We start from the raw sequence: 14307 nt of genomic DNA, 5'->3' as shown, positions 1-14307 counted from the left end.
CATGGAAAATAATATTTTCGACGCGTTTGATCGCATTTTTACATGAAAAATAATTTTCCAAATCCCTTAAAAAGTCCTACTCATTTTTACATTAAAACGTGAATTTCATTTTTCAGCCTATACCCATGAAAAAAATGAATTTCACTCATATTTTTTTTTATCTCCAAATCAAAATCCTAACTCCATCTCGTCTTCTTCCCCACCACCACCATTACATTCATCCTTTCCATTGTTGTTATCATCGCCACCATCTCCATCATTGGCCACATTCTTCTTATTCTTTCTTTCTTTCTCCACCCCCAACACTCTCAATCTCCTCATTTTCTTCTTCTTCTTTCTCCTCCTCCCTCCTCCACCCAATCCTCTCTCTCTCTCCTCATCTTGTTCTTCTTCTTCAGATTTTTTTCCCATGATTTTGTTTCAATAAAATCAAACAAAGAAATTTAATTTTTCAATCCTATCCATTTTTTATAACTAGTTTTTCATGAATTTCAAATTTCATGTAAAGTCACTTTCCATGCAATCAAACAATCTTAAGATCAAAATGATTGATGGGAGAAGATGAAGGATTTTCTACTTGAAGATGAAGATGATGACATTTAGATCATTTATGTTAGTTTCTTTAAGAACATCTAGGTCAAGAGGGCACATCATAAATTTGAAAACATGGATATTGACAAAAATATGGAGGGGCATGATTTAAATTTAAGGCTGAGTAAGAGTTTGTTAGACATCAAATGTTAAAATTTCAAAAATGCTCTATATTACATTTGAACTTACTATTGTTATCTTTAAATAACACAAATTAATATTTTAATTTATAAAAATAGTCTAAAATACATACAAAATATCTATTCTTTTATGATTATAATGATAGCAGACCGAACAAGATGTCGATCACCAAATTTTAAAATTTCAAGAATTTCCTTACCTAGTTAGTCATGAAGATTAATTAGGGGTGTAACTTAGTTTAGTTTGGTTTGGTTTGAAGTCAAATTGAAATCGAACCGACATAGGTCGATTCCATTGGCACCAAACCAACCCAAACCGAATTAAAGTTGGTTTGGTTCGGTTTGGATTTATGGATTGTCCATATTTTATAAATTGTAAGTAATATTTTTTTAATTAAAAAATAAATATAAAATTTCATACAATAAATTACAAATCTATCCATAAAAAATCATTAATTTATTCATAAAAGATCACTAATTTATGTCCTAACTCTTAAAATAATTCATAATAATTATTATATATAATTCACTAATTTGATTCGATTCTATACAAACTTGATCCAAGAACCAAATCAAGTTGATCAGTTCTCCTTTTTCTTAATCCAAAATTGAACCGCAACTTGTTTCAAATCAAATCAAATCAAACCACCCAAAACTATGGGTTTGAACGGGATCAAATTGCACCACTAAAGAAGATAATTTCAATTTTATAAAGACAATCTGAAAAGTAAGTTTTAAGTTTTTAAACTAACAGTAAATAAAACAATAAATAAATAATTAATTTTTAACAGAAAACAGTACAATCTTCCAAAAAAAGGCAATAGTGTTGCTTGCCTTTCAACACAAGTAAAAGGCCAAGGGCATCATTGTTATTATATGAAAAATAAGTGTCATTTTTGAGGACACGCACGGCTTACGCCTAACTTACTATAAAGAAACAAAGAAGAGAGATATACGTGTTCCGTGGTTAGCGGCCCTCATTCTGTGGCCTTTTTGACATTAAAACTGGTGATTTGCAAACAAACAAAAGGCGCGAAGCTGCAACGAACCTCCATTTTTCGAATTTATACGAGACAGCCCTCTCTTACCCTCCTATGTCAATTTCACTTTCTCCTAAGATGTCCTCTTCATCTTTTTAAAATTTCTAAATTGCCCTTGATAGATGTCCACTATCTAGACTTTTTGTTGAATAAGATTAGTTACTTCAAATCAAAGGTGATTTTGACATTATACTCTTTGACTTTTGTGAATAATTGAGATGCCCTAATCTCAAAGTCGTAGTATGGGTTTAAATAAGGGGAAATTTTGTGAAAATAATGTTGAAAATGAATTTTAAAAAAATTGATAAAAATAAAAGATAAAAAATATATATATTAAAAATTATCAAAAATATATATATTTAATAAAAATTTATAAAATCAAGTTATTATCATCAAATCCCTTATTTTTTACATTTATGAATCATCAAATTCTATTATGTATTAAATCCCACATTGAAAAAAATAAGAAACTGTTTAATTTTTTTTTTCCTATGATAAAAAATATGAAAAAGAGAAAAAATTGGTAAGAATAAAACAACGTATTTATTTTTTGTCACAAATGAAAAAGTCACATTTTTTTTTTTTATTGTCACGGATGCAAGACACATTTTAAAAGCGTATTTTTTTTTTCTAAATCGTTGTTTTTTATTACTATGCAAGATACCCTATGGTTTTAAACTAAAGATATACCCCTTGACATCGGTTGTTTGTAAGAGACTTATAAAAAAATATATAAATTCCCTCAAGTTCAACCTTGGATGATTAATCCTATTTCTGATAAGAACAGTTGACAATTGAATCAATTTTTTTTTTTTGCTAATTTTCGTATCCGTAATAGTGGGAAGTGAAGGCACAACCAAAACTTGGTGGATGTATTTTTCATTTCTAGAAGAAAAAAAAAATACACTATGATCTTCTATCAAAAAATTCCCAATCCCCCTTTTGGGGGTTTTTTTGAGACTTTCGGTCTCAAGTGAAATTATGATTTCAATAATTCAAAAGCGGACGAGGTTTATTTATTTATGAATTGGTATTTTATCTCCAAAATCCATTATTGTCTTTAATTTGTATGGTTACCTTCTATCTTCAAGTGCAAGATTCTGTCTCTTTCACCCTTCAAACATTAAGAATAATATTGACTTTCTCGATATGTTAAAAATGATGATTTTCGTATATAAGAAAATCAAAGTAATTTTTTTTTGTTTTTGGAAACAGCTTGTAGACGAGTTCAAAGAAGTAAAAGAATTTACATAGGTTGCAGAGTTCCAAGATGTACATTTTTTCTTCTTTTTTTTTTTGGAAAAATCAGAGGTTTTTAGCTGAAATTTGAGGAAGAAAATATTTATGTCATTTTTTTCTATTAATCTTTCTTTGAAGACTGACCACACATAATCACATGTCTAAATCAGCCTATTTTTTTTTTCATTCAAGTAAAAGAGAAATCACTTCATTTGACTGATTGATTTGGTAAATGAGGTATTTTTAGCATGAATAATAGGTATCATAAAGAAAAAGTGACTTATCTTTCAAGGAAAGTGGGGAGGGGAGGACAATTTTGTCATTTGTCATAAATTGACGGCAAAATAAGACCCAAATCAAGGGCACATTGGTAATTTAGTGACAACACCTTGTCCATGCCCATCTGTTACAAGTTCCACCAATATAATTATTGTGCTTACCTGTGTATATGTTAGAGTTCAGTCTCTCCAAAATTATTCCCACAGATATCATCAAACGCTCAGACCTCTCTCTCTCTCTCTCACACACACAGTATGGAAAGTTCCGAAGAAGAAGAAACCTCACATGCTCCTCACATACATGATGAAGATGATAGTGTTGATGATGATGAAGAAGAGGAGAGCTCAGATGGATGTATACCCATGTATGGCACGTGTGGGAGTCGTCGAAGAGGAAGTTGGTTTGTAGGAAGAGTTTTGGATCCAAGATCAAAGTGGGTTCAAGAATGGAATCTTATCTTCCTTCTTGTATGTGCCACAGGTCTCTTTGTTGATCCTCTCTTCTTCTATTCTCTCTCAATAAGTGATACATGCATGTGTCTCTTTGTCGATGGATGGTTCGCTATTATGGTGACTGTGGTCCGTTGCATGACCGATGCCTTGCATGTGTGGAACATGTGGTTGCAACTCAAGATGGTGAATCACTCCTCACATGGCCACAACACTACTAGTACTCCTCCATCAGTGACACTTCGATACTTGAAGAGTAAAAAGGGCTTGTTCTTAGACCTTTTCGTCATCGCTCCTTTGCCTCAGGTGAGTTTTCCTTCCAACTCCACTTATCATTATGAAGATGATCATCATCAATCATAAGTACTCTTAATTTCATTTAAAATAGAATTTTGAAATTACAAGTATTTGATGCTATTACATAGCAAAAGAAGAAGAATCTTTTTATTTATTCCATTTGGTAAGGTATTTTGTACACTAGTCTGCTAAGCATGACAAGTGCAAACATACTAAGTTGTTGTTATGCATGCTGGGCAGTAGCTGTATGCAGTGCAGTATGAGCCACGCCCTCACTCTGTCTGTTTCTCAAACCATCTGAAAAAGAAAGGGTATAATGGGAATGAAAATATGAGTAATAACTTGGGTTTAAAATACATATATATTTCATATAGAAAATGGGTTTCAGAGGTTTTTGGTGTTACTCTCAAGTACATCCATAGAAGATAGTATGGAAGAAAAGTGTATAAATCTGCATGAGATACATGGAATCACTACCAATGTATCTCATAAAAAGATGAGAAGTTGTGGTCCAATTAATGATATTTAATTATTATATTATCATGAGATTGATATACCGATATCAATGATTCAATAGATCTTATGCATATTTATACATTCGAAGATTGAGGATGAGAAGATCTTGATTTCATTTGGGTTCTCCAATAGGACGAAGTCGAGAGTGGCTTCAAGAAAATGTTAAGAGGCATTCTAAATGCCTCTTCTCATTGAACTTTGAAGAAATTAATGAATCGTATCCACTTATTTTCTGTGTGTGTGTGTGTTTTTTTTTTTTTTTTGGTATGTAGTTAAGAAATTTTTGTAAGTATAATTAATTTCTTATTCAAGGCATTAGTAGATTTCTTATATATAATCTATCGAGCTTGATTATGTTAGTTGTACAATTTTTAATTAACCTTGCTTGTTTAGCAACCCAATATACACATTTTTTGCTTTTTCACTATGTGCATCCACATTCTCATTATATCCTTGAATGGTTTTCTGTGCCACCAAATTCCCTTTATTAATGTCAAAAGGTTACATGGTGTTTTTGTGCCCACCAAATTCTTTAAAAGTAAAATTTGAGTTGAAGGTTCTAGAGGAATGAGTGTTAGACCCAAAATATTGTAGATGCAGAAACAGATATGAACTCACTCTAAAAAATAATAGACTTGGGTTTTGGACAACGTTGAATAGACAAACTAGAGTCGTTTAGCTGAACCCTAATCTCTGGATTTGTTGTGGTTGGTCCCAAATTGAATTAGATCCGACCACTGTCCAACCAATATGAAAATTTTTGCCCCATTCATTGATTTGCTTTTTTACAACATTGGGCATACATAACTTCTTTTTTAAAATCTCCACAAAGAATAAAGCTAACTTGCCTTGATTTGAAGAATTTTTCTACTTTTTCTCATTATCTAAATTTAACTTCATGACTTGTACCTTTGAACCATAAAATTAGTTTCTAAAATTTGAACAAACATTGTTGTAAGCCTTCAACGCTGCTGTCGCAGTGCTCGGAGAATCATAGATTACTTTCCTTGTATCTCGAGGAAAGAAATCTGTGATTCTGTGTACTGCCACATCAGCACATTTTTGAACACAGTGTTGATCAAAGTCAGTGTAGCACGACTCTTAAAGGAAAGGTATCATCTAGACAAAACTGGGTTTTTTTCCCTTTACCTCCCTCATCAATATGGAATATTAGACTTGCCCTTTTGGATTCAAAATTTTATTTTGGAGTGTTAGTATACAGCCATGGAGGACATGTATTATTGATCTCTCTCTCTCTTTCTCTCTCAATTTCAGTTCCAAACATAGAAAGAAAAAGATCCCATACCGCTAAAACATTTTCTTTCGAAAATAATGAACAATAATGCAGTACTACATACCAGGGAATCTATGCTAATAGATACTCTAAGTTTATAAGCCAGTACCTTCACTTTATGTCTCTTGCACTACTGTTAACATATCCTACTTGACTTTATTAAGGATTAATCACATTTTTTTTTCAGATTATACTATGGGTAGCAATTCCCTCTCTGTTGGATAGAGGATCAACGACGGTGGTGATGACGGTGTTCTTGATAACGTTCCTTTTCCAATATCTCCCAAAAATCTACCACTCCGTCTGCCTCTTACGTCGTATGCAAACCTTCTCTGGATATATTTTTGGCACTGTTTGGTGGGGTATTGCACTTAACATGATCGCATACTTTGTTGCATCACATGTGAGTATTTGTTCCTCTTCAATATCACGATATCGATAACTTCTCTAATTTTGAGTCTATGTCACTTAACAGTTTCGATAAATTTCTTATCTATATTGGAGGTACCATAGAGATCAATATGTTTTTCTTTCTATATATATAGGGATATTATTGATCGAAGCTTAGGCTTACTAAGTAGTATTTTCTTTTTGAAATCCTTGTTCAACTTGAACCAAATTAAAGAAACAAGGTTGCTTTTATGTCTAAAATTACCTCATTCATCATATTTTCCTCTACAAAAGCTCTAGGATTTCTCTCTTTCCACACACATCAAAAAATAGCTAATATGATTCTTCCTCTAATATTAATTAAAATCATAATATGATCACCAACTAGAAAATAAATAACCCATAACAATGAAAAATCCAAAACACGTGGAATAAGAAAAAGAAATGGGACAATTGTAGGGAATTTGATGGCACAACGACCTACCATTTGATTATTGATGCTTTTAACATTTTGCTTTTTTGCTTATTTTTGCATGACATAGCTTACTATGATTTTTCCACAAGCGCAAAGTTGGCTAAGCAAAGACGACTACTTTGGATGGAACTTTTGGTCCCCAAATGAAAGCTCCACCAAATGACTCATCATTAGGTGAATTAGATAGGGACAACTTTAGTATATGAAATATGAGTAGTGTTCAATGGCCAAAAGTTTGGCAAACACATTTTTCAAAACATGGGTTAGAGGTCTTGGAATGGGCTGATTTTTGGTGAGGATGATCTCTATGGTGAGGAGATCATCATCACCAAATCCTCACCAAAAATCAGCCCATTCCAAAACTTCTAACCTCATCAAAAATGGTTTACAAAAAATGGACGGTTCATGATTTTTCAACTTGTAAAATGGGGCTAGAAGTTTTGGAATGAGCTGATTTTTGGTGAGGATGATCTCCTCACCGTAGAGATCATCCTCACCAAAAATCAGCCCATTCCAAGACCTCTAACCCATGTTTTGAAAAAGTGTTTGCCAAAATGTTTGCCAAACTGTTGGCCACGGATAGGGACCCATGAAATATATAATATTTTGATAATTCATCTTAGGTTTACACGCACGAGAGTGAAATTGAACAAAGAAGCTAAGATTTTAGGGGTTATGAGCTTTTGATAGAAGCATGTGGAGAAATGTTGGATACGTAATTTCTTTCTAAGTGGTGATAAATTACTCTAGAGGGTAGAGTTTTAATACTATGGGGACCATTTATATGTAAATAATACTTTGTTTAGTGTACATTATTTTCTTTTTATTGCCTTTGTCATTCTCCTCTAAGGTTTCATGATCACATGATTGATAAATCTAACTTGATTCACATGTCAATAGGCAGCTGGTGCGTGTTGGTACTTGCTTGGAATCCAAAGGGCTGCAAAATGCCTAAGAGAGCAATGTAGGACCACGCATGGGTGTGGGCTAAGGACATTAGCATGTGAAGAGCCTATTTATTATGGAACAACCATGGTGAAAGATATAGCAAGACTAGCTTGGGCAGAGAACAAACGTGTTAGATCTATGTGTATAGAAAGTGCCGATAATTTCGATTATGGAGCTTACAAATGGACAGTGCAGCTGTTTAAGAACAATAGCCGTTTGGAGAAGATATTATTTCCCATCTTTTGGGGCTTAATGACTCTAAGGTAAGACACAAATTTCTTAATTTTGACTCATGGTAAAGTGTTACTAGATTATATAATGCTCGTTATCATCGAAGTTTTATTCTAAAGATTTGGGGTTGGTAGATTATATAGCATTAAATAGATTTAAAAGGAAAATGAAAAGTTATTCATGTTTGAGATCCCAATATCGCATTACGTGAAAGAAAGGATAAATTCGACGTCAAGGTCTGTCGAATTTAGCTCTTTTTTTTTTCTTTCTTTATGTAATGTTTAAAAGAATTGTGTCAATTTACCCCTTTTTTAAGGTAGTGTCGATAGGCATGATTTCACTTTCAATAATAGAAGACTTCACTTTGGACCAAGAGGAATGGAGGAATAAAATCCGATCACTCTGTTGACCCTAAATTTTTTGGATAAGGCTTTGTCAATAAGCAAACTGATGAGGTCCAACTCACATCCGTACTTCCAAGTGTTATCGTAAGGTGAATTGGATGCAATTACATATGGAACCTTAATAGTTTTACATAGAGAATCAAAAACCCTAATGAGAAATTTTTTACTTCTTTTGTACATTTATTCTGTATGTATATAAAATTAATTTACTGTATATGTTTCTCATCAGCACGTTTGGGAACCTTGAGAGCACAACAGAGTGGCTAGAAGTTGTTTTCAACATAATCATTCTAACAAGTGGGCTCATTTTGGTGACTATGTTGATTGGAAATATCAAGGTAAGACTTAAGAGCTAAACTAACAAAATTTAATATCAAACTTGATGTGTAACTGATCTCATCAGTGTATAGTCCAAGGTCCCCATTGATCAACACCGTCTGATCACTTTTGATTGGGCCCATTGATTTAAAAGGGAGTGCATACATATCCTGTACTCCTGGAGTCGGATTCCAATACAACTACCAGTTTCTTTTTGTGTGCCAAATGGCACTCTTTCGGCTCTATTGAACCTTAAATGTTTGGAATTTATTATTTTTCATCATGGGTTAATTTCTCTACTTCCAACCCATAGAAATTTAACGGTTATATAGACTGAAGAGTGCACCACGTGGCACCAAATGAAATCGGGACTTGGATTAAAATCCAGCTTCCGGGAGTACAGAACTTGCGAAGTATGGTATTGTAGATTCCTAATGGTATCTCTCTTCTGTACGCATGGGGTGTATTACGCATCGTAATGTCTGCTTCTGTTCTGTCCTTTTCACTCCGCAAGTATTCCAAATACAAGATGATCATCATAAACTTTTACTGATACAGTAGTTTGGGCCCACCGTTTAACAGTACCACCTAAACTTGCATGGGCACGTGAGAGTCGTGTACTATGGACATTAAGAGGAGCACGTCAGGGTGGGAGGACGAGAAGAGACCATCCTCCCTTTTTTCCGTCTACGTGGCACACATGCATTGTTCCAATTTACAATCATACCATCTTTGAGTTGTGGGGCCAAAAACTTGGTTCCCATGTCTCACGGCTTATGATCTCTTTAAATTACTGTTGGGAAATGTTTGTGTGCTACTTGATGCAGGTTTTCTTACATGCAACCACCTCTAAAAAGCAAGCAATGCATTTGAAGATGAGGAATGTTGAATGGTGGATGCGGCGGAGACACTTGCCTCAACGTTTCAGGCAAAGAGTACGCTACTATGAACGGCAACGATGGGCTGCAATGCGTGGGGTCGATGAATGCGAGATGATCAGGAATCTTCCTGAGGGACTCAGGAGAGACATCAAGTACCATCTCTGCCTAGACTTAGTGAGACAGGTAGCACCAGATCATAATCTTTTGTCATCTTTGTGCATGGGCTTGCATGATTAGTATATGGGCCCAATTAGATAATAATTGATTGGGCCTAATATTTTGGGGCCCATGGGTTATTTTATTTTTAAATAGCTCATAATTCCAACATTGTGGATCCCTCCATGTACAATGATTGATAGTGTTCATGCTGATGTGTTGTCAATTTCAATCACTGTGGCCCCTACAATCATGGATTGGAAATCCACAATATTGGAACTTGAAAACTAGTTTGTTGTGATTCAAAAATAAATGATTTTCACTGAGAAATTTTAACTTCTTGGGAATGTTTGTCTTTCATAGCTCGTGACGATGCACCAAACGACACAAACATTCTGAGAAAAGAAACAAAAAGAGCAAAAAAACAAATTTTTTTGTTCATAATTTTTTTTTTAGATTAATTTTTTTTTTGGTAACAGCAAGGCTTGTTTGGTAAGGAATCCGTCAAAACTGATTATAATTTCACAATTTACAGTATCGAAAAACACTGCTTGTTCTGGATTCAAGAATCTGTTTATTTTGTTGTTGTTGCTAATGGACAAATTCAATTATATAGATAATACATTATTTGGTCAATAATTGATTTTGAGCCTCATAATGGATTATCAAAATCGTAATAGGTTTTTACGTAAATTGATTTTTCGGAAGCATTGGATAAAAGTGGTCCAAGAAAATGTTTCAAAATCATACTAGGTTTTACATAAATTGATTTTTTACTTATTTCGACTTCTCGAAGTAAGAAAAAACAATGTCATCATTTTCGTGGTTCAATGATAATTTTGTAATATTTTATGATATTTATCAAAGTAGCATTGAATAATTTGACGTTGATGATATCGCTTTTACCATTAAAAAGTTAAATTGGATAGTTTCAGACGAATTTATTAAAAAAAAAGGATGATTTTGATGCAAGTGTTTTACGTCGTTTAGAAACGTTATTTCTTTTGTGCGTTAAAAACAAATAAAATTATCATTTTAAAGATATTTATGAAATAAACATGATTTTAGAGACTACTAACTTCGATTTGAAGTTTTAGGCTGTAAATATCTTACATGCTCTAGAGATAAAAATGTGGAAAGAATTGTAAGGCCCATCCAAAACTTTCTTCAGAATTGCAATTTTGACTCTTTTGGCCTACAAATCAAAAGCCCAACAGACCACCTAATGGTGTTCTACTGATATAAAAGTTTATTTGTTTTTTTGGCAACTTTGATTATTTGTTTTTAAATTTCCATTATTCTTTTAAAATCTCATTAAACATTCTTTTACTTTCTATTTTCAAAATAAGATATTTGATTTTGATTCTTCCCTAAAAGCCCATCATCTTTTTCAAACTTCAAATCTCAAGAGCAAGATAAGGCCAATATTTAGGGGGATTGAAGATGATGTGTTTTTGGGAAGAAACCCAAAAACGTCATTTTTATAAATCCCAAAAAATTCCCAGATTTATTTGAATTAAACTGAACTAAAACCATCGAATAATTGCCGAATCCAAACCCGAGAAATATCCATCAGAAAATCCATTTTTTTTTTTTTTTTGGCACATTGATGATATTTACATTTGTGTTTTTTAAGGGTAGTCTTAAATGTGTTTCCAGGTACCTTTATTTCAACATATGGATGAGTTAGTTCTAGAGAACATATGTGACCGTGTGAAGTCCCTCATATTCCCAAAGGGAGAAACGGTGAGTTAACACACTGAGTCAACTCAAATGAGTTCAAATTCCATCACTACGTACATGAAAATCTCACTCTATTTGAATTACTTCATGCAGATAGCTAGAGAAGGTGACCCAGTTCAGAGAATGTTATTTGTTGTAAGGGGTCATCTACAGAGTAGCCAAATTTTACGAGATGGCGTAAAGAGTTGTTGCATGTTGGGTCCTGGGAACTTCAGTGGTGATGAGCTATTATCATGGTGTCTTCGACAACCATTTGTCGAACGCTTACCTCCTTCATCGTCGACCTTAGTGACACTTGAAACCACGGAGGCATTCGGGCTAGAAGCCCAAGATGTCAAGTATGTTACCCAACATTTTCGTTACACATTCGTTAACGAGAGAGTAAAGAGGAGTGCACGGTACTATTCACCGGGGTGGAGGACTTGGGCTGCTGTGGCGATTCAACTGGCTTGGAGGAGGTACAAACATCGCTTAACTCTCACATCGTTGTCATTTATACGGCCAAGAAGACCACTATCGCGTTGTTCTTCACTAGGGGAGGACAGATTGAGGCTCTATACGGCTCTGTTAACCTCACCAAAGCCAAATCAAGATGACTTTTGCTATTGAGGGGATGGCGTATATGTTGTTTTCAAGACTTACATCAATATGCATTAAGAGAACTGATCATGGGCTCTCTTTGGACATTTTAGTACAGCTTCATAATAGCTTTGATGTAATATCTAGCTATTACTAGCTAAAGAACAGTCACTTGCTTCTCCAAAATCGTGTTTTTTTCCCCTAAAAGCAATCTTAGAATATTAAGGATTATATTGTGAATGTGTAATGACATTTTTTAATCACAAAATCATTGGAAATTAATTAAAAACGAGTGGTTGGCATAGGCAATGCACATGTATTATAAAGGACTTTGTACCTAAAAATATTTTTGTAGGTAACATAAAAAAGTTTAAAACTAACTAATGTGATTATAAGGTAATGGGATTGTGATTTCATTAGCTTGTGATGAACATGACCCTAATGATATTAAGTTTAAATGTACAGAAGAAGGTATTTTATTGACTCCAGATTTTAGTGTGGAACCACTTCTACTCGACCTTCTCTCATTACAATAATAAAGACATGTTACAATGACGATAAAGTCATTGTTTTCTGCATCGGAGAATAAATTTTTTTTTTTTTCTTTTTCCTTTTTGTTATATAAGAGTTCTAGGGAAAAAAATTATGATCTTAGAATGTTAATGATGTCCCATTGAAGTCTTGGATGTCAGCTTTCCCCTCTAAGGCATAAAGGTTGAGCTTATTTAAGACACTAGTTTGATCATCATCAGATCAAATGGCTCAAGAGTATTTCAATAGATGACTCTGAGCGCTAAAATGATACCATAGTTGACGGTTCGAGATTAAAATAGACAGATGGCTTGCATACAAGCATAGCAAACCATGGTTTCAAATCTTGTCCAAGACCGAGATGACTCATCCGAGTTGTCTCGGTGTCATCCACCAACGAGACGAGTTGACAAGTCGTCTCAAAGACATGGTTTGTTCCAATTCTAAGGCATTTTTAAAATCTCGTCCGAGATGACTCGATCTCGTTCATGGATGAGAGAAAAGACTAGAGATCATAACGAGTTTTAAAACCATGTAGACAACACACTAGCATACTCATCCAATATATGATTTATGAAATCGACTTAATTTTAGATTTTATATAACTTGTATATTTGCCATATATTGTGTGTTTCTTGCAATGAAGGGAAAATTTTCTCAATTGCAAATCTATATATAACAGAAGGAAATACTTCGATTCACTCTATCATCAACAAATATATTTGAATCTTCCTCTTTCAACTGTCATAGTTTCTACATTCTTATGTTTCAATTTTCATGGACACAATGCTATCAACTTGATTTTTTAGAACATTAGGACAATTGAGACCCATCGCGACAGATTGGTCGGTTCTACGAATGAGACATGGAACCTCAAATGTAATTCATCCTTCCTCTATTCACTTATAAAATGCGGTCCCCTCCAAAGTTGGTCTCAAACAAGCATTGTCATGCGACAAATTTACCAAAATGGTGGAGAAAGATGGGTATATTACTGACGAGGTTTTCAAAATATTAAGAAAACTAGCTTTTTACCAATTTGGTAAAACTTTTTTTTTTCTTTTTCAAAATGATAAATTTTGTAGTTGTACAATAACTAATAGACCCCCCCCCCCCCAAAAAAAAAAAAAAAAAAAAAAAAAACACACACACACACAAGAAAAAAAATGTAAATTTTCTTTTACACTTCTGTAATTATAGAACAAAATATGACTACTATTTATTAATAATTACAAAAATTCCTACAATCAAAGAAATTGTGATCACCCTTACAACTAGTACAGTGTACATTTTTTTTTCTTTGCTTTTGATTGATCTTTTCACTTCTACCACCGTAATGTACATGAGATACATTATATCATTGCTATAGTGTAATTCACATCACAGGTGAAGATTACTTTATATTTTCTTAGTTATATCATATTGTATTCATTTATTAATTTTTTTTAAATTTATATTAACTGATTTTTTGAATCCATATAAACTCAATAGAATAATGTAATCATATTGATATTAGTGTTATTATGTCCATACAAGCAAATTGTATTTTGAGACAATCTTTTTAATTCAGGAGTTAGGTATGGTTTAATCCTTATTTGAGTATATGTAGGTAACCTTTTCAAGGTACTATGCAAAATTTTAATTTATAATATGATTATGCGATTATTATATATTATGGGTAACTATTTTTAACATTCATAAGATATGAATGTGTGTTCCTGAGACAACATTGTAGGTGATTTTAGACCATGATAAGTTCATGGAAGAAATCCAAATACAGTGGATCCTTGTAAACTTCAAATTTTT

At 33.3% G+C, this 14307-nt stretch overlaps 1 protein-coding gene across 1 annotated transcript; it reads left to right on the top strand.

Annotated features, from left to right (window-relative positions):
* The first annotated feature begins 3434 nt into the window (after nucleotides 1–3434).
* Nucleotides 3435–12201, top strand: LOC147387462 (cyclic nucleotide-gated ion channel 4-like). Its single transcript, XM_086420960.1, has 7 exons — nucleotides 3435–4044; nucleotides 6033–6248; nucleotides 7611–7921; nucleotides 8523–8631; nucleotides 9439–9675; nucleotides 11308–11394; nucleotides 11485–12201. The coding sequence occupies exons 1-7, from the start codon at nucleotides 3544–3546 to the stop codon at nucleotides 11998–12000; spliced, it is 1977 nt and encodes a 658-aa protein (XP_086277086.1). The 5' UTR covers nucleotides 3435–3543; the 3' UTR covers nucleotides 12001–12201.
* Nucleotides 12202–14307: the final 2106 nt, after the last annotated feature.

This window comes from Akebia trifoliata, chromosome 13 (genome assembly GCF_017979445.1).
Source record: "Akebia trifoliata isolate Shusen 1 chromosome 13, ASM1797944v1, whole genome shotgun sequence".
NCBI classification, from domain to species: Eukaryota; Viridiplantae; Streptophyta; class Magnoliopsida; order Ranunculales; family Lardizabalaceae; genus Akebia; species Akebia trifoliata.
Note: the sequence above shows the minus strand (reverse complement) of the source record. Positions and strands in the feature narration are given on the sequence as shown.